The 21,489-nt window shown below is 32.5% G+C and overlaps 1 protein-coding gene and 1 pseudogene across 2 annotated transcripts; both read right to left on the minus strand.

The window, feature by feature from the left end:
- Positions 1 to 1,752: 1,752 nt before the first annotated feature.
- On the minus strand, positions 1,753 to 5,019 carry LOC122299399 (annotated as a pseudogene). The gene is made up of 2 exons (XR_006239685.1): positions 3,462 to 5,019; positions 1,753 to 2,761 (listed from the first exon to the last, which is right to left on the minus strand). The product of XR_006239685.1 is annotated as a probable inactive receptor kinase At1g48480 (transcript).
- Positions 5,020 to 14,215: 9,196 nt separating this feature from the next.
- Positions 14,216 to 16,214, minus strand: LOC122298482 (nudix hydrolase 18, mitochondrial-like). Its single transcript, XM_043108244.1, has 5 exons — positions 15,812 to 16,214; positions 15,315 to 15,423; positions 15,113 to 15,196; positions 14,892 to 15,020; positions 14,216 to 14,772 (listed from the first exon to the last, which is right to left on the minus strand). The coding sequence occupies exons 1-5, from the start codon at positions 15,970 to 15,972 to the stop codon at positions 14,647 to 14,649; spliced, it is 609 nt and encodes a 202-aa protein (XP_042964178.1). The 5' UTR covers positions 15,973 to 16,214; the 3' UTR covers positions 14,216 to 14,646.
- Positions 16,215 to 21,489: the final 5,275 nt, after the last annotated feature.

The raw sequence follows: 21,489 nt of genomic DNA on the forward strand, positions 1-21,489 counted from the left end.
CATTGACAGCTATAGTACATGCAATAGGTTCCAAGAAGAAAAAAGAAAAACCCAGAACTAAATTGAAAAATTCACATGGCATTGCATTGCTGCTTGCTTTTTTGCACAAGGTTTATATTGATAAAGCCTACATGTCTTGTCTTCAGCTGCAACAAGTTTTTAGGACTGGACTTCTAGTAGTAGTGTTTTATAGGAAAAGGATCATTTCATCCAGTGGGTTTTTGTTCCATTGGAGAATGAGACTGGAGAGTTTCCAAATTTTGTATTTATGTGATGAATGTTCTTGTACTCATCTTACTGCAGAGCCGTTTTGATTCAGCAGCAGAGCAAATGACAGTATGACAGCAATAGCAAATAGACAAGCTAAACCCATATTGCCTAAGTGGAAGGTATCGTCGCTTTTGTTCTTTTCCTTTCATTGTCAAACCTGTGAAGAAAAGAGAATTTTGGGACCCTAAGAGATAAGAAATTCTTAGGCTTTGGATGCTGAAGAAAAATATAACCATCACCTAAGGCTAAGAGAGTAGGACCCCAAAAAATATCAGACTTTTACAGCAGACCGTCCATTTACATTCATGCATTCGTCTGGCCCACCATAAAACGATAATGATCATCTTCTTTACAAATGCATCCGCATACTTTTGTCCTTTCAACGACAGTATCATTTAACGGTGAAGAATTCTAAATAAAAATCATAATACAATCAATATTCCAAGTGAAAAGAAAATTAAAAGAAAGAGAAAAAGAAATGGATCATCGACTTAGATCCATATTCCTTGATCAAGCCAATGAAGAGACCGTCATAAGAGATTGTTATAATACATAAAGTGGATTGATAAGCTATCGTCGAAACTCACAACCAATAAAGGGGCACTTTGATTTACTATTTTGGCACCTTCAATGGAAACATAATTCTGCTACCTCTTTAATTCACATTTAGAGAAAATAAGAGCATAGTTCTATAGCTAAAAAAAAAAAAACATTTTGGAGGGGCAAAATTACATAAAATAAACATTTACTAATTTTTATGTAATTTTTACAAAAAAATAAATAAACATAAAAATTTACAAAAAAAAAAAAAATAATTAATTTTATGCATAAAAATTTACCAAAAAAATATTAATTTTATGTAATTTACTAATTGACCCTATGAAAAAACTCATAAAAAATTAAATTTTAAGCAATTATGAAAATTTTGAAGTGGTTCTGCCCTACCCGAGCCGGAGCATTCGACTCACGCAAGTAGAGATGGATTAGGATAGAATGGAACACATCTAAAAGATTCTAGGATAAGGAATCTAGTGTTGCAGAATGGACATTTTCCAATCTAGAGAAAAAGAAAACCACAAAGACAACAAAATAAGGTTATAAATAGGGAATGTTAAGGAGAGTAGAGGGATGGAAGCGCTTCCCTCCTCAGTCCTCCCTGTGGAACAGATTTGAGGGAGTAAAGGAGAAGTTTTAGGGAGGGAGGGAGGTGTTTTGTGGGCAATGACTTTTCTATAATTCCTTGTCAGAATGAACATTGGAGTATCTACTGCACCATGGCACAATACTCAATACATACATTCCTGTCAAAGTTATATAAGGTAACACAGCCTCTCATCATCAATCCATCGGTAAGATTTGCATCTGGATCTTCTTATAAAAAAAAAAAAAAAAGATTTGCATCTGGATCTAAGCTTATGCTAGAAAGAAATAGTTTTGGAAGATTGAATCAGATGAAGAGACAAGACAACCAGAACCAACCAATAAAAGCAACTACAACATCTCAACTTCAGAGGGCTAAAAGTTGCACCAAAAAGCCAAAGCAAAAGTAAAAGCAAAAAGTAATAATTACAACCACCATTACCAACAATATCTAATCTAACAGATATCCACCCCAAATTATTAATGAAAAAAGGAAAAAAAAAAAATACATGCAAGTACAATGGGAAATGGGAGAAGTGAAAAAAAAAATTAAAAAGGAAATTAAAATAAAATTGACAGTTGGCTCCTATGGAAAGAAGCTGAGGCCCGGATTAAACATACAACCAAAACACAAAAATTAACACGCAATATATGGCATAACAAAGAAGTGAAAAGCCTTCTACAATCCATTAGGAAGGATGGTGGCATGCACTGAAGAACTCACCGAGAAAGTCACATCATCTGAATCATTTGATGTGATCGAATTCTGGGTTGTGATTGTCTCGCAAGCTAGAACGACGTAGCTCTTCAATCCGCTTTGCCACTTCATACATTGAAGGGCGTTTATCAGGATATTGGGCAGCACAATCTACTGCTAGCTGCAAGAGTTGAACCATCTCCTCCTCGACATTCTGGTACCGGAGGAGCTCAAGATCAAAGACCTCAGAAGTCCACTCTTCTCTAACAATGGACTGCACCCATCTTGGAAGGTCAACCCCTTCCTCGTTCAAAAGGGCATGAGTGGGGGCTTTCCCAGTTAGCAGTTCCAAGAGCAATACACCGAAACTATAGACGTCTGCCTTCTGGGATACCTTCCGAGGGTCAGTGACCTCAGGGGCTCGGTAGCCAGCAACTCGGTTGGGAGTGGAGGAGGGACCGACAAGGTGTGCTAAGCCAAAATCAGAAACTCGGGCATCATAGGAATTGGTGAGGAGGATGTTGGATGATTTTATGTTTCCATGAGAGACACTGGGGCCTTGAGAGTGAAGATATTTAATGCCACGAGCAGCTCCGAGGGCAATGGCAGACCTAATATCCCAATTCAATGGAGTTCTACCTGCTCCCTTGTTTCCTGTATTTAAAAATATGAGACTTCGGGTAGTAAAGATAAAACTGATGAGGTGTTGAAGTATTTCTTATTAGGACCTCTACTCCTGCAAATGATGTCACTCTTTGATGCATCACTAAAACATGTATTGCTGAACATGACCAAATGAAGCCTAACAATAATTTCATAATGTAGGCATTCCTTAACTACAGAAGTCTATGCAGACAGCACAATGTTGTGATCAATGCAAACCATATGAGTATATAACCCCATCTATGAAGATAATAAATTATCAATCAACAGATTCAAGAAGATAATCGCTGATTGCATTGAATTGGTCAATACCCCGTCAATCCCCCAGCCACGAATTTGGCAACATCAAAGTTAAGCAAACACAACAGCACAATCAATATTAGGAATCGAAATAAACACCAAATAGTCCGCTTGGAGATGCAAAACAGTTGAAATTCGTAATAAAATCCTCGAGACAATTCCGATAAAAAAAAAAAAAAAATCCTCGAGACAATTCAAGCAAACAAAAGGATTACTAGATTCTAATTCCCGTTCCCTTCTTTTATCTAATTTAATGATGATTTTCCTCAAATTTTGTATGGTAAAACAGAGATTATTAAAAAGGTGGGAAAAAGGAATCAACTTGGAAAATTATGGACCATAACAAATCATAACATATAATCACCAAAACCAATAAACAAAGAAGACTCACCATGCAAGAGCGCAGACAAGCTTCCCATGGTCATGTAATCATGCACAAGCAGCTTCTCATCCCTGCTATAATAATAAGCCCTGAGAGGGACCAAATTCTCATGATCCATTGCTCCCACTGCCTCAATCTTCTCCCTGAACTCCCTCTCCGAAATTGTCACATCCTTCAACCTCTTCACCGCCACCACCGTCCCCATCTCCAAAACCGCCTTGTACGCCGTCCCGAAAGTCCCCTTCCCCAAAACCTCCGCCGACGCCCTCAACAAATCCTCCAAATCAAACACCCTCGCCGCATTCCCAAAAAATACTAACTTCTTAGCCCCTACGCCACCACCGTTTGCTTCTGCCCTCCCATTGCCAGTCATCGCCGCCGCCGCAGCTGCTGCCACCGAGTACCCATTTCCATACTCGCCGTTCTCGACATCCCCTTCTGGTTTCTCGCCCGGAATCTCCACATCCGGATGCTTCACCGTCGCAATGTCGACCGCGCTCGTCTTCTTCCGGCACAACACCAACAGGATTACAAGGATAAGCAGGAAAGCCAAAACAGACCCAATCGCAATACCAGCAATTGCACCGCCAGACAACTTCTTTCCGCCATTGTTTTTGTTGTTTTCGCTCGGAAGGGTCGCATTTCCAGAACACGTTTCAAAGGGACGCCCACAGAGTGAATTCCCCAGAAACGAGTCCACCTGAAAAGACTGCAGTTTCTCTGGGACTGGCCCACTGAGCAAATTGTTGGACACATTGAACTGTTCAAGTTTTGGGAAGTCTAACTCAGGCGGAATCGGCCCGGTGAGTTGGTTGTTCTCGAGGAACAACGTCCTCAACCTAGTCAGATTGTTGAAACCCGAAGAGATCCCCCCAGAAAAATTGTTGGAAGCAAGGTTGAGCCGAACGAGGTCCCGAAGAGTGAACAAGAAGTCGGGGATTTCACCGGAAAGAAGGTTACCTTGCAAGTAGAGGTTGCGAAGGTTCACACAGGAAGCGAGATCAGAAGGTAGTTGGCCCGTAAGAGCGTTAACTCGCAGACTGAGAGTGCGCAGCCGGGTCAAGTTGCCAAATATGCCAGAGGGGAGTTGGCCAGAGAGGGCCACTCCGGGGAGACGGAGCATAGTGACGCGGTTGTCCTCGCATTTGACTCCAGCCCAACCGCACGGGCTCAGCTCGGTAGCATTCCAGAAAAGGGTTCGACCACCGACTGCAGACCGGAGTGCCAAGAGTGAAGATCGGTCCGAACCCAGATCTGGTCTTGCCAAGGGGAACACAATGAGAAAGGCGAACAGCAAAATGGGAAGCGTTTGAGGCTGCATTTAAGTACACTGGGGGGTTCTCTCGCGGAGAAAACCCAGATTCTCAAAAGGGAGGACAAGAAAGGGAATGGGTCTGTAGATTCTGAAGTTCTTGTTCAATTTCTAGGCATTGGTGTGGTTTTAGGGACTAGTGAGTGAGTCGGGCAAGTTTCATTTTTTTTCTCTATGCCGGAGAGAGAGAGAGAGAGAGAGAGAGACAGGTATACAGAAAGACGGGGGGAAGGAAGACAGGCTGTGAGGTTAAAAGTTTTTAGGCTCAAATTTACAACATAAAAAAGGAAAAAGACTGACAAAAAAGGAAGTAATACGAGAAAGCGAAACCCTGGAGCCTGTGTTTTGTGTGGTGTAGTCAACTGTGGTTCCCTGTTTTCAACTTTTTCTTGTCCTTTCTCTTTTTTTCTTTGTTTATTTTATTTTATTTCTTTTTTCTTTTCCTTTATCCATATCTTTTCGCTGGTTTTTGTTTTTTGTTTTTGTGTTTTTTTGCTTTGCTTTCTATAAAATACAAAAAAAATTTTGAGAATCCTACGTCCAAGCCGTCATTATGTGTACAAAGAAAATGAAAGATATGTTTTTAAACTCAAAAATAATTCTATTTTTCAACCTGTCTTCTATTATTCTCCTTAAGTAAATCATCTCAAAAAATTATCTTTTTTTTATTTAAAAAAATTAAATTATTTATTATATTTTATAAAAAAAATTATAATAATGAGATAAAATATTTTTATTATCAAAATCAGCTCTTAGATAAAAATAAAAATATTTATTAGTTTTTTTTTTGTCCACCAGCACGTGGCAAAAAAATTGCAAAAGAAAATTTTATATTTTTTAATTATAAATTGTTAAAAATGGATTTTTTTTTTATAATTTTTTTTAAAATTATAAATTGTTAAAAGAACGGGGTCCCTCCTTGAGGACTTGGCACCTCAGGGACAGTTGATTGCACAAGATTATTACATGTCGCTTGAGCCTGATTCGCCAAATCTTTAAGTGGATGATCGGAGCACGAGATAAAAATTTATAATTTTATGAATAATACTAAAATAATTTATAAATAGTAATAACATAGTTTTAATTAAATATTTATTGAGTTTTGTAAAAAGAAAAAATAATAATAATAAATATTATAAAATTAAAATATTGTTAAAATTGATTGGTGTGGTATTCAAACTTGAGAAAATATAATTGCAAGTAATTATGTGCACTAATACGTGCATTCATTCTATGTGATTAGTTAAAAAGTAAATTTTATTTAAACAGTATCAATTTAAATTTTGAATATGAAGGTAGTAGTATTGGTATGCAAATTCGCTTGTATATAGTAAAACTCAAATAAAAATCTGGTTATAAGCTATTTTGCGCACTAATATGTGTACTCATCTAATGTGATTGGTCAAAAAGTCTGACTTTAATACAAATAGTATCAATTTGAATTTTGAATATGAAAACAGCAGTATTAATACGCAGATCAGTACACGAATTCACTTGTATAAACTCTTATAAAAAATAAACCCCACCTTAAATAAGTGTAAAAAAAAAAAAAAAAACTATTCTTTATTAATAGAATTCACTTTTTTACAAAGAACTTATACCAAACTTATTTATTTAGAACTTATGCATGACATTACTCAAAACTTAAACAGTTACAAATGTAGGAACATCCTGATCCTGCCATTTCCAGATACAAGCTCATTTCAATAGACTCAATAATTGATGTTTGGTGAAGATAAGGTAAAAAACTTCCTTCAATTTTGTCTTTTGGGAATAGGTTTCCCAATGAATAGCAGTACTTTTTTCACGTCTCCGTTAACATTTCTGTTCTTTCTTGCAGTAATATCTACAGCCATCACATTTTCTGATTGCCACAAGCATTCTTGATCTCCATTGAGTCTGGACCTAGATCAGCAAACATACGTAGGTGAGAAGTGCCAACTTTCCTTCATCACTTATTATAAAGTTTTTAATAACTATAAATATAATCTAAATGTTAATGTTTTATATTGAATAATTATGAAAAAAAATAAGATTCGCTATTAAAAATGATTTTTTATACAAATTTCATATTTACTAACTTTTTCACGTGCTTCTACATTCTAGAATATTCTAGAATTGCTAAATCTTGATAAATAATTATTTTTTAAAAAAAGTCTGAATCCTCACCAGTTCATGGTGGGGGAGTCAGGTTGTTTCAATCATACACACTAGTATGTTGAAGTAGGACCCTCACAAACCAATGTTATGATAATGATTAGGGACACATTTTATATGAAATAACAAGCATCGACATGAAGTTTAGCAGGTATACTATATAAGACTAATGCATGTTTATGAGGATTTTAGATCAAAAATTTTATGCAGTCCAATGATGAGAGATATGGAGCAGAAAGTAAATGATTTTCCAGCCAAACTTGGGTGTTAACATCTTAATTAGGTGAGAATCTTAGAACACTTTCTTAAGGGAATTAAGGTATAAAGCTTGTCAACCACTCTTAACAATGACAGATCGATACATACATGCTAGCTGTTCCAAGCTTGCCTGGTTGTGATTGTTTGTAAATAGGTATTGTTCAAAGTTTCAGTACTTTCTACAACTTGGAAAAAAAAATAAACATAACATACAAATCTCACTGTATTTAGTTTTGTCTATAGGCAAAATTATATGCAGTGGCGTCTACATCTTACGTCTATCTCTCTTTGAATTGTAGGCAAAATGTCCGGTTTGAGACATAGTTATTGCCTTAAAGGCGAGCCCGTCATTACATCACCCCCAAAATATCCAATTCGTTCAAATCTCATCCCGTGACCCAAATATCAGGCTTTACTATCACAAATAATTTCAACTTATGTCTTGACTCGAACTCTTAACCTAGAAGCAATGAAATACCAAGTCATACCAATGGAACTACCACCTTGACGGTAACATAGATATAAATTTAAGTTAAAATAAATTAATTTTATATTTTATGAGCTAACAATATGATAATATTTCACAGGTCATGTCAAAATTATGATATTGTCTATGACTTATTGATGTACTCTTACTGATCATGTGTGAGGTTGTCCATAAAATAAAATAAAATAAAAATTCCACTTGCAAATTGATATAAAATACACAAATCCACACCCTTTTTGTTATAGAATTTGATGTCTAGAATTTAAATTTTTAATATTTTTTTTATAAATTAAATTTTATCATGTCAGGATAATGTGCTCTCACACCTACTTATAAATAGACTACTTAATACTCTAGGGCAATGTCATTATACAATGATAAATGCTCGGAGTCCTGCTAATTAATTTCCAACCCTCACCCATGCTGAAATCAATTTCCCATTTTCGCATCCGAAAATGGTGACATTTTTTATGGGATCATAAATGAAGAAATATTCCACTTTTGTTACAAAAATGAGAAGATGTTTAAAACTTTTATGGGCAATAGCTGATATTTTCCTAATTTGGTCAGCCACCGGGACCTACTTAATTTAATTTTGTTACTTCTCTCAACTGCTAGCTGTTTACTTAAGTACTTCAATTTCTTGAACAGCCTTTTTCTTTCTTTCTAATTAAGTTTCCTCGCCCCACCTAAGTGTGTCAAGAAGCACCATTCATTTTAGTAGACTTACCAATATAGTTTCCTCAAATACTATAGAAACCCAAATCAAAAAAGGAAAATAATGAAAATTAGAGGCAAATGAATGCTCTAGTTCAATATATCCTTGGTCAGTTAATGACTCGTTTAGAATCTTAGATTTGTGAAGTGTCTCATAATTCTATAAATAGTAGTAAAATGGGACTGCGTTTGGATGATAAGTTGATTTGAGATGAGTTAAGTTTTTATGAATAGTAATAAATTGAGATGATAGAGTGGATTTTGTAAGACCTACCTAAGATGAGTTTAGAAATATTTATGAGAAGTTGAAAAAGCTTGTAAATCTCACGTATAAAGAGGTGTTGAGTCTAATAACCAAATAGTGCCTTAAAAATTTTGAAATAGTTTAAGTTGATATATTTTATTAGATTTTAAAAAATGAGAGAGAAAAATTTTAAAAATATTATAAAGTTAAAAAATTGTTTGAATATACTTTTTGTTTTGAAATTTGAAAAACTTGTATTAATTTTTGTTTTTATTTTAAAGTTTATAAAAGTTGTAATGATTGGATGAAAATGTTAAAGATTTAAAATTGAAAAATATTTTTTATTTGAATAATATTAGGAAAGGAAATTGTGAAAACTTTTGAGCGTCTCATCTCATTATCTAGAAATACAGAAAATCTTGAATGTTGTTGATTCAGCGATCTAGAAAGTAATGAAACACTTCAAATTGTTTGAAACATGGAGATTTTGTTGAGTAGTTCAACAATCGTTACCATGGATAGAGAGTACATTGACTATAGTTTTGGTAATTTCATTGGTATAAAAGTTTCTTTTCTTGCACCCTTCCCTTTGTAATTACTAATGCTACAAAATCAATGTTAGTTGAGTTGGCTCTTGAATTAAACAGTGTAACAAGGATGGACCTTTAATGTTCCACAGCATAATCATAGGGGTAATAGGCAAAGGATATTTTACAAGAAAAGAAAGCCATAAAAGTTGACTTGCACTTCAACACTAAAACCAATTGTAGGTCTAATTTGTACATCATGCTTGAAAATAACTGACAGACAGTGAGCGACTAAAATGCTGAAAGTTATGGTTAGCTGGAGGTTGGTGCCTTCAAACCACATTGTTCCTGTTACTTTTGAAAATCAATTTATGTCTCGGATTTAGAGTTGATCACAGCTCATCTAATTTAATTATTAGAATTTTATCAAATTTTTATATAAAATATAATAAATAATTCAAAATTTTTAAATTTAAAAACAATAATAATATTAAAAAATAATATTTTATTCAACTTTCAACTTTCACCTCAATTCATCTCATCTCAACTCAGTATCCAAACCTAACCTTAATTTTTTATTTAATTAATTGAAAATTTTTGTTTTTCTTACAAAATGAGCTAGAAGGAGGGGAACATTCAATTAGAGCCTGATTTTCTTTTTCCTTTCTCTGTACTTTCATTATATTTTTTTTAAAAAAAAAATATTTTAATTGTTAAGAATATAATACAAATAATTAAATTAAGGTATTTTCATCCGCTTAAATTTTTAGAATAAATGATGATTTTACATAGTATTAAAACAGAGATCCTAGGTTCAAACCCTGACTATACATATCATCCCATTTAATTAAGGGGATGTTTGGAAACAAATTTCATCTCATTTAATCTCATATCCTTCTTAAACATCATTAAAATATAAACACTTTCAAACTAATTATTATAATTTTTTCAATATATGATTAGTCATTTTTGTTATTCTATTTAAACATATGTATTTACACATCAATATACATATTTAAATAAAAAAATAAAAAAAATAAATTACATATTAGTATGTGGTTTAGAGAATGATAAGCAAAATTTTTCTTTAAAGAAATCATGATATTGTACATAAAAGTTGAAAACTCCATTGTGTTATTTTACAAAATAGTGAAAACCCAAAGATAATTAGTTTAAAAATGGAACGAGGGATAGAAACTAAAATTATTAAAAAAATTCTACATTACTACATTCTACAACTCTTTAATTCTTGGCGTTTACACCGTAAATCATAATTAAATTGAAAATTTATTTTTATTTAATTTTGATCCGATGCTGAAAAATAAGTGAAGTAACCAAATATAGATAATAATCAATGCTTTTAAATAAGAAATAATGTAATGTGTCGGTGGTTTGAAATATAAAATTAATAATTATTAATATATTTATATATATATTTATATGATTTTTCGTAAATAATTTAGCATCGAATAGCATCACCATGGCACCGACAACTTCGCATGCATAAAGTTCTCTCTTGGAAAGTATGAGATCCGGAGATCCAAGAAAGAGCATGCCAACGACATTCACATGCACGACGGTCATCTTACTTTAATTGCTATATATTATTATTATATATATATATTCACATTTATATTTCATTCAGGAACCAAAAAAAGAATATTTTCAAACATCCTAACATTCAATAAATCAATTTCAGTCAGAAATCAAATGTACCTAGTCCAGCAATTGCAGAAAGTTTGGCATTGTGGAGAGCTATGAAACTATATAAAGACCTTGGTTTCGGCAGAGTCATTTTTGAAGGCGATGCACAGTTGATTGTAAAAGCAGTCAATGAAGACAGCTCTGATTTTCCTTTATATGACAGTGTGATTCAAGATGTTAAAAAAATGTTCCAGCTATACCAAGGATGGAAGATTCAGTTTGTTCCCAGGAAAGCAAATGAAATAGCACATAGGCTAGCCAAGAAAGCAATATAATTAGATACTAAATTAGTTTGGATGGAAGAAATTCCAAGCTGTATATCTGATTGTATAGAAAACGAAAAACTATGTAACAGAGAAGTTATCAATGAATGATTACAAAATTTCTTTGATTCAAAATAAATAAATAAATAAATCAATTTCAATATGTCTAATGCAAGCATAAAAAAATACCGATAGATGCATTTCAAATGTTATCATACCTCAAAAAAGATTCGCAACAAATAAATATAAAAATCTATGATATATGGTATTAGGCTTATTGGCCAAAACTCGATATTCAACTTCAATACTAGACCTTGACACAAGTGTACGTGAATTTTTTATTATCAAGACATCCAGCTCAATCAATGTCTAAATAAGCATTTATGTCCCTAAAAAGATATTTATGAATAAGAAACCCATGAGTGAATGAAGGCTTTTCGATAACAGTCCAATGAACATTATGGGCTTGTGCATGAGCTACAAACACAATAAAAGAAATATCAGGTAGAGGAGGCCCAACAAAATTGAAAACCTTTATATCGAACTGGGTATGAGGCATGTCTCACCAATGTCTCCATGCATGCGTTGAGTTTTTCTTTCCCTAATGATTATAAGAACAATGCAGTAATATGTGCCCAGAAGACAATATTGACAATGGACAAGTTGCATGCGCATATTGAGTCAAGAAACAACTCGAATATGATTCCCTGAGGTAGCTTCACCCTGAAGTTTTTTCTATCTTTTCTCAATCATATTCAGACACAAACAGGAACAAGCTACAGAAAATGAAAAGACAAAGGCCTAACCACTTTATGTCTTTCTGATATATAAGACCGGCCTAGATGTTTTCACACTAACGTACATGAAATGGATCGATTCTGCCATCACTAACTCATATTGGCTACACATGCATATGCCTTTCAAAGGCCCTACTTGGGTTGTAAATCAATCAAGTATATAAAAAAAGGCTATTTATCTTTCAATATGGAAAGATATAAAATCTTCATGATCATGATCTGATAAACCATTAATTATAGATATACAGCCAATCAACTTTTAAGCAAGAAAGAGAATATTTTTCTAGATGTGGTAACCCATCAATTAATTAAAAGCATATAATTCGACTCAATCAATCAATCAATCAAGCAAATAAGAGATTGATATTACCCTTTTTGTGGGAAAAATATGTTATTTAGAAGAAAGCTGATTGCTACACCTTGCGGCTGTAAAAAAATTATTTGTAAATTTTTATATTCTATTTTAATATTTAAATATATATATATTTAAATAAAATAATAAAAATGACAAATCACATATTGATTAGGTAGATACATGTGATGTAAGGCTTCGTTGTACAATAACTCTGAGAATTTTGCTACTAGATCATTCAAAACTTATCGCTTAGATAACTTTCTTGACGTAGGATCACCATGTGTTGTCATGTAATTTATTATTAAAAAAAGAGAAAAAATAATCAAAATAAAAGAACATATGAAAACACAAAAGATAAAGACTGAAACTCTAGATTTTTTCTACCCCTATTGTGTTTGTGTTTGTGTATGTGTGTGTGTTTTTTTTAATGAGTGACTCTACAACCACACATGAGAGATCCCGATAGTGTAAAAGAAAAATTTTGTTTTAATGTAATTTTTTAATACTTTCAAATATTTTTTAAAAATAAAAATAATTCACAACATCATTAAAAAAAAAAAACACAATCTTAATCACTAAGTAAAAAAAAAAAAAAAAAATTACCACTATCTGGATTCCCATTTGTGGCTTTAGCATTTTTGTTTTTTTAATAAACCACGTCAATAGCATTATTCTTGATCCTATATTATACAAAAGTATCTTTCACTACGGCCAGTCAACTAACAACCAAAAGAATCTTCTTCCAATGGAGCTACTAATCACTATCAATCAAAACCATACTGGACACAATCAACAGGAGATCATATATATTAATTACTATTCAGCAAAAAGAAAATTCCTGTTACTTTACATATCCAATAGCATCATCAATGATTCTATTTCTCACAATATACGCAACATCTAAGCACTTGCTTGCTTATTTTGATGAACATCCCGAGTTCAAACTTCAGTCTACGTGCGATCCAACAGTCCAAGTTTGAAAGCATAAAATATAGTTGTAGAAGGTATAGAACATGCAAGCATGCACGTTCATTGTTTGGACCATAAATAAATATAGGCACTGCCAACTACCGGTGAAAGCGATCATGTTAGGAATTAGAGTTCAACAATTGAATAGATGAGAAAGAGAAATGTTTACTCATGAAAAGATTTTACAAAAGTGAACTTACAAACTGATATGATAAGTTGATATAATAGGTTAGATTGTAAAATTGATTATAAAATTACTTTTATTATAAAATAAATTCAACAAATCATATAAAACCGTATTAGTTTGTGAGTTCTTTTTTTTTTTTTTTTTTAAATAGAGTTGTCAAAGTCAAAAAGAAATTGGCCTAATTTGGATGTTGAAATAAGATGAGATGAAAAATTTGTGAATATATATAATAGTGAAATGGTTAAGTTAACATATTTTATTGAATTTTGAAAAATAAAATAGAGGAAATTAAATAAAATATTATAATGTTAAAAGAGTACTACTACATCTACAAAGGGATCATATAAAAATAATCCCACAAACTGATATAGCTTTATTTGGATCTGTTTTACAATAAAAATAATTTTATAATCTGACAAACCACATTGAGCCACGTCAGCTTATAGGATTACTTTTATGTAATCACTTCGTGGTTAGAATATTTCTCAAGTTGAAAATATTATCATAATATAATTTTTGTTTTGTAATTTAAAATATTTTATTCCAAAATTTTAAAAAAACTATATTGATTGATAATAATCAGATAAATAATTAAAAATTAAATTTTAAAAATATTTATATTTGAAAGACATTTGATCGAAAAAATTAAGATGAGCAAAGATAAGTATATAAAGGAGGCCTTATGTGAATGATATAGAAAATTCTTGTTAATATCCTAAAGTTCTATTTTTATTTTCGAATGATGTGTTTATTAAGTAATGTGTTTATTTGAAGCGAGTTTCTCAATTGAACTTAAAATATATCCAAATAATTAATAATAATTGAATCTAGTTTAACCAGCAAAGCTGTCGCATCGTACATAGGTCATAGTGCTGCAGCTAGCTAGCAATATGAAGGCAGATCAACAAGACTAGGAAAATACAAACAACACATCATACAACAAAGAATCGGAGCTATTCTATTAAAAGAATGAATCAAACATTTTTACATGATCTGCAACTACATCGTGGAAGTTTTCGATCTTGCGTTTCAACCACAATGAACTCAAAACTCAAGCAATGAACGCCATGAATTTGCCATGGAAATGAAGCAAAGCTCCTTCAACAGAACTTCGAAGCTCTAGTTCTGGTGCCGCATGATATCTTTAGTTTTCCCATATGTTAATCTTGGTGCAGTCATTTGACAAATCCGACCAATTAATGGCCAAAGTCAGTATCCTATGCACGAGATTTCTCCTCAGTTTCCTCTTTCCGCTGAGGTTGCAATTGTTGACCAACTAACACATCCAAAGCTTCCTTCATCCACCCATGTTGACATACTTCCCTAGCTTCTGCTACTGTCATCTACACAACAGAACACAAAGCAAGCATATTTAGAACATAAAACATCCCCCCAAATTGTAATAATCATCAGCTTTTTCTGTATATGAATCTGAGTAAGTATTTTGCATTTGGACACATACCCATCTTCGTTCCCTAAGGTTTTTCTCTGGCCACCGGTCTAGCTGCTTGTTGACAAGCAAAGAGAACATGTAGACCTCATGCATTATGCTTTGTCTCTTGCTCTTATACTGCCAATTCCCCAAACAATTCTGCAAATCACGTCCAAACGACTGAGTTAGAACAAGATATTGGGAAGATATTTTTATTGGATTGAGCAAAAAAATGCTTTGAAGATACTAACTTCGACTTTGCCAACAACACCAGCTTCCTCATGCGTTTCTCGCATGGCCGCATCTTCCACAGTCTCATCCGTTTCCCAACCTCCCTGTAGTAATAATAACCGAAGTTATTCACGATATTGTTAAATGAAGATGAAAAAAAGGATAATAAAATTTAAAAAAAAAAGATTGTCAAAAGTGAATGATGAGTAGGAAGAATGGTACCTTTGGGAACATCATTCCCTGCCCCTTCTGTGAACTGACCACAAGAACCTCTAAATTTTCAATGGAGGAAGATTGGCAGCTGGTTTCTCTGTATCTATACGGAATGCATCTGCACAATTTGAAACATAAACATAAGAAACACACTTTATTGATGCAAATTAAAAAGGAAATAAACATAAAGAATGCCTTCCAAAAGTTCAAAACAGAAAACATTTGCAGAAATCTAAAGGACAGTCTGCACAAAATGACAAATCACAAAAAACAAAAAGAGAGCAAATACCCAAATAATAAACAGTAAAAATAATTTTCCATCTATACTGCAAAACACCCCCCGAGCAAAACGTCTCAAATCTAGATGGAAAAGAAACCATTTTTCATGGATTTCAACAAAAAGGAAAAGGAAATTAAGCAGGTTGAAATTTAGAAAACAGAGAGGAGTAGAGCACAGAATACCCAGAATGAAGAAGAAGGAAGATGGAAGAAGAAAGAAGACATACCCAACAACTTGGCGGTAGCCTTTACTATCGTAGCGCTGGGAATGCCTCCCGGTGCGGGAGACCGAGTTTTCCAACTGCAAAGAAACGAAAGGAAATCTCTTGGGAGAGAAGACGGGATGCAAAAGAAGATCTGCACAAGTTTTAGATAGAAAGAGACCCATCACTTTTGTCCCAAAAGAACTATCTCCGAAAGCCGAGAAATTTCTGAAGCTTTTGTTTCAGAGAGAAGGGAGAGAGGGCTCTGCAGAATCCAGCCGGAAGCCATAACCATATATACATGCAAGTGTCTAGCTTTTGGAAAAGGATAACGAGACGAAACTCGTGGTGTGGGAAGTCAAAACCACGCTCTAACGCAGCGATTGAGAAAGATAATCAGGACGGGGATTAATGTAGAGGGAACGTGGCATCACTTGTGTTTGAGAGCGTGGTATAGAGAGTCGGGCTTACAGATAGAAACTGTGTTAGGGTAGCTTCCGGGATGGCGCGTGGAACGCGTTGTTTAGAAGACAAAGTCAGTGAGACATAAAAAGAAAAAAAAAAAAAATGAAAAAAACAGAGAACTCCGCGTTGAAACAGAAAATTCTGAAACGACACCCACTTGACACGTTTTCTGGTGGGAAAGAGGTCGAAGTGTCGTAATTCCAAGTATAAATACATGCGTATATTTTATAAAAGTCAATTTATAAAATATCTATTATCCACTTTTTGAATATTTCAATCTCACCTCTTCTCTTGAAAATAAATAATTTATTATTAAAAAATAATTTTTTTATATAAATTTTATATTTATTTATTTTTTTATAAATAGAGGTTGTGCTGTTTATATATTTAAAGACTGTAAATATTATTTTTTCAATATATTAAATCTATTTTATATGATGTACTACATTATATTAATTTGTAATTTTATTTTTATAAAATTTCGGTATCTTTTAATTATATTTGAATGTCAAGATCACCTTAATCAATTTTAAACCAATTATTGATTAAGCATACTATTTTTTTTTCAATTTTTTATAAAAAGTTAAATTTATTTCAACCTATTTTATATATTCAAACTTATATCTTAATCTATTTATATTCAAATACATCTTAATAAGACTCAAAATATATTATTTATTCACGAATACTGACAGATACAAGTCTTAAATGCACAAATTTTTTTATAAAAATATAGAATCTATTAACAAAAAAAGAGTTTTTCACACTTTTCCTTATGAGCCTATTTTTTTATATAAAATATTTAGGTAAAGTTTGTAAATTTAGAATTTGTATATATTATTTATCATATTGGATTAGATTCTTTATATTTTTATGTTGTCATAAACAGTACATAATATTAACAAATTAATGAGTAACAAAAGTGCTAAACGGGAAAAACACGGGCTGAAAACAAAATGCTAGTGTGCCCAACTTTGACTGCTGGGTGGGCTGGTACAAATTCTACGTTTTATTTTATTTTTATTTTTTAAATTGTTTTAAAAAATAAAAAATATACTAATATATTAAAAATTATTATTCTTAATTATTAAATAAAAATAAAATTTAAATAATAAACTATCAAAATGAGAGAGTAATCTTACAAAACGTGCTAATATTTTCATAAATAAATATAAAAAACATAAGCAATGCTGATGATTATAAACTCTCTTTATTTTATTATTATTTTTTTAATCCGAGCAATGCTACATACAGTCGTGGAATTGCAAACGACGCATAATCGCTTTGAAAAAAAGTGGGGTCCACGATTAAAAATTTAATTTTTTTTCATGTGGGTCCCATATTAATTCATTTTTTTCAAAGCGACTGCATGCCGCTTGCACAATCACGACTGCAAATATCATTTCTCTTTAAGTAATTATTATTTAAGGGATTGATATATGAATTCATTTCAAATAAAGAAAGTATAAAGTTTATATAGAAAATTATAAACTAATGTTATTTAATATAATATATTAGTTTTAATTTACGATAAAAATAATTTTATAATTCGATAGATTATATTAAACCGTATTAAATCAAATATTTCTAAATATGCTATATTAGTAGGTTTGATTGAAGATTATAGAATTTGGAATATAAGCTTTGCATGATCTTTATTAATTAATTCACCCTCTCAAAACCTTGGAAATTTTGAACTCATATAATTTCCACAGTACTCCACGCTTTTCTCCTTTGATCAATTGTAAGAGTACGAGAAGATAACGATTTCTTGGTTGAATCTTTCTTTTCTCTTCCACACCAAACGCCAAAGCCAAGACGTAATGTAGGGTACGAAAATTAGTATTTTAGCCATGATTTTTGGGAAAACATGATATGCATTGTATCTCAAACCCGTACTCAATTTGTTATGTAATATCTAAGAGTACTGCTACACGTTTGGAAAATCTATGGACAGCTTATGATCATTAGAAAATATTATCTATATTAACAATTGTATTTACGTAATCATACGTACCAAAAGAAAATATTGATAAGATAGGTCGACAGTCACTCGATAAATTTGTATCATATTATGCATAAAACTCTATTCATTTAAGTTTTATAATCAATATATGAAAAATAAAAAATATTTTAATAATTTTAATAATAAATTCGACATAATTTGGAGGATAAAAAAGAATATTTTCTTTTCTATTTTCGTTTCAATTGATTATTTCTTTTCTTTCTCTTGGTTTTCCTACGTGAGATCAGAACCTACATGGATACAAAAATCGTACAAATTGACAATAAAATATTATTATTTTTAATTTAATGGTCAACATGCAAAATTTATTCTTATTTATATTCTCTTTCAAGCAATCAAATCTATCAAAACCTCATCATTATAAATGGAAAACAATGAGAAGAGAGAGATGACTTATATCACACGTTCAAAACATGGTAAATAATGGGTAAATTAATCATATAGATTATTTAAGGAAAAAAAATCATATATACTAATTTCAAATATAGAGCATTGTATATTTATATACCTCGTCCTGTCTTTGTACAAAAATATTTCGGATAATATTAAATCAATAATAAATATTATAAAATTCATTTAGATAATTTTTTTTAAATCCATATCCACGCCTGAATTGCCATGCAGACGTGGTTTGAGTCGCCTTAAACATTAACATCCACTTGATGAAAAGGTTGAAGTGAAAGAGATGAATTATATGGATCCAATTCGATCGAATCCTCTTCCTAACATCTCAGTCATGCAATGCATGGTCCCTAGCTCAGTTGTTCAGTCTCCACTCCTGTCCACTCTTCCAAGTACCATCAAGCATATGAGAATATCTACTCCAATACCATATACTTGTAAAAGTCACACCCTTTAATTTCACACTGCAAAGTCGATATTCGGGAAATGGCAACATCTTCCAATCAACCATAAGCTTGGAAGGTTGTTAATGTTAAAATATAATATAAATAATTAGATATATATCTTTTTATCAGTTTAAACGTTTTAAACATATAGTGCTTTATCAGTCAGATTCTCATGACACATTATTCTCGCAATCTAAAAGGGTGGTGCATAATCAAAGGTCTTTTCAAAAGACTTTGAATAACTTCATGGAGACAAACACATTGCGTTGGCGCAGTACATGACTTGTATAAAAGCACAAGATGAAAATGGAATATATACCCTCTAAAAGTCAGTCATTTCGACATCAACTTTGCATGCACGAGATGCAATGGCTGGTGGGATCGGGAAGGGAACAAGCTGCTTTATTCTTAAAGCTTGCGGGGGAAAAATCACTAATGGGGAATGATCTCTTTGTATTGCAGAGAAATAAAGTAAACGAATTCGGACCTTTTCCACTGATCAGAGATAAGATCGAACCTAAAGTCTTAATCTTTAGGACATCTAAGCCTTTTCTAAGCCAGACTCAAGATTTGCAATGAATAAAGCACTTCGAATAGATAATACCATTAATTCATGTAATTTTTTTGTGAGAAAATCCATTCAATATTCTTCCTTGAACTGCTGCAGAGACAGATCAGAAGGAAATAAAAGAGTATAAGGTTAGAATAAATTTTAAAGAAAAAGGAAATCAATATACAATAGAATTATTTTGGGCCTGCTTTTATTGGGATCGACTTCATGATCTGATTGACACAAAAGCATCTCTTTTTTTTGGGTCTTGGTATAATTGGGTGGGACAACACAATAATGAAGTGCTCGATCCAACCCTTCCTAGCTTGGATATTTCACTACAACAAATATTGACTTTTTCCGTGAAGCATTTTCGTCGAAATAACCAGATGTTATGTGGGAATAATATTTTTTGTCACCATTTTCGCTGGTGACACGTTGGTGGCATATAATTCATAGACAATACTAATTTATCTACCAATAAAATTAGTTGGTGGGAAAAACACCTTTTAGCCACCGTATCAGGTGGTGTCGAAAATCTCAGCCCTCAGTGGCAAACTCCATGAACAACTCCATGTAAATTTACATGATAATTATGAAGTGTTCCCATGTCTTTAGGCCTTCCATACAATTATTGGAAGCAGAGCATTGGGTTCATTTAAATGGTAAGGTCCTTTGTTATTTCACTTGGATTAATTCAGATGAAGAAAACATCTAGCTATTTGTAATTTCGGACAGTATGCCAGGCCAACAATATCAGCTAGCTAGTATTAAAAAAATGTGTTTTGATCTTTTTTAATGTGTAATGGATCCCACAATAAATAATATATTTACACCGACCATGTAGCAGAATTCTTAGATCAAATTCATATGGATGTGATGATCGGAATAAGAGGAATCTTAGATCTATAAAGAGATCTTACAAATTGAAGTTTACAAATTAGCGTGGTTTAATCTCATACATCATATCTACTTTATAATAAAATATATCATAACAAGTCACATTAATTTATAATTTTTTTTCGTAAGATTTTTTTATAAATCAAATATTTTCCTAAGGTCCTAAAGCTAGGCGGAACAGACCGAGGAGAGGGACAAAAAAGTATTAAGAAGAGCCCAATTGCAACTTGAGCATATGGCTTTAGTTTGCAATAGATAGATCCAATATCTCTATTAATGTGTCCACTTTGGGTTTTCTTTATGTTCGTTTGGAATGCTGTCAACTTGGGCATATGTGGCCGCGACATGGCATGCATGCATAGAGCGCGCGTACATTTAGCTTCAACTTCTTTTATCTTTTATTACGTCAAATACCCAAAAATTGTTGGTAGAGATAAGGAAAAAACGAGAGAAGATGGCTAGCCATGATTGAAGTTTTGTTTGGCAGCTTATAAACATATATACATTGGATTAATGTTAAGCTGGGCACGCGGGCGCGCGCGCGCGCACGTGCACACACACACACACATATATATATATATATATATATATCTCCACGAGTACTAGGCGTGCTTGTTGTTTTTAGATATGGTATTTGATGAAGACAACGTCAAATAACAAAAAATGGGTGGCATCATGCAGAGTGTAAGAGAAGAGTGATGAGATCTATATTCAAACAGCTTGGACTACCAAGCATTAGTTTTTTCAAGATATCCTACGTGCATGTAAGATGAAAACGTCCCAAATTTTCGCTTGTAAAAATGTTTAGATCTTCCGTAAGATCTTGTTATCTTGATTATTAATTAAGGTTATGCAACTTTCAAATTTGCATGGCTTGTCAACACACGCACACTACAACAAAAATAGGTTTTAG

Source organism: Carya illinoinensis, chromosome 16 (assembly GCF_018687715.1).
Source record: "Carya illinoinensis cultivar Pawnee chromosome 16, C.illinoinensisPawnee_v1, whole genome shotgun sequence".
In the NCBI taxonomy this organism is placed as follows: domain Eukaryota; kingdom Viridiplantae; phylum Streptophyta; class Magnoliopsida; order Fagales; family Juglandaceae; genus Carya; species Carya illinoinensis.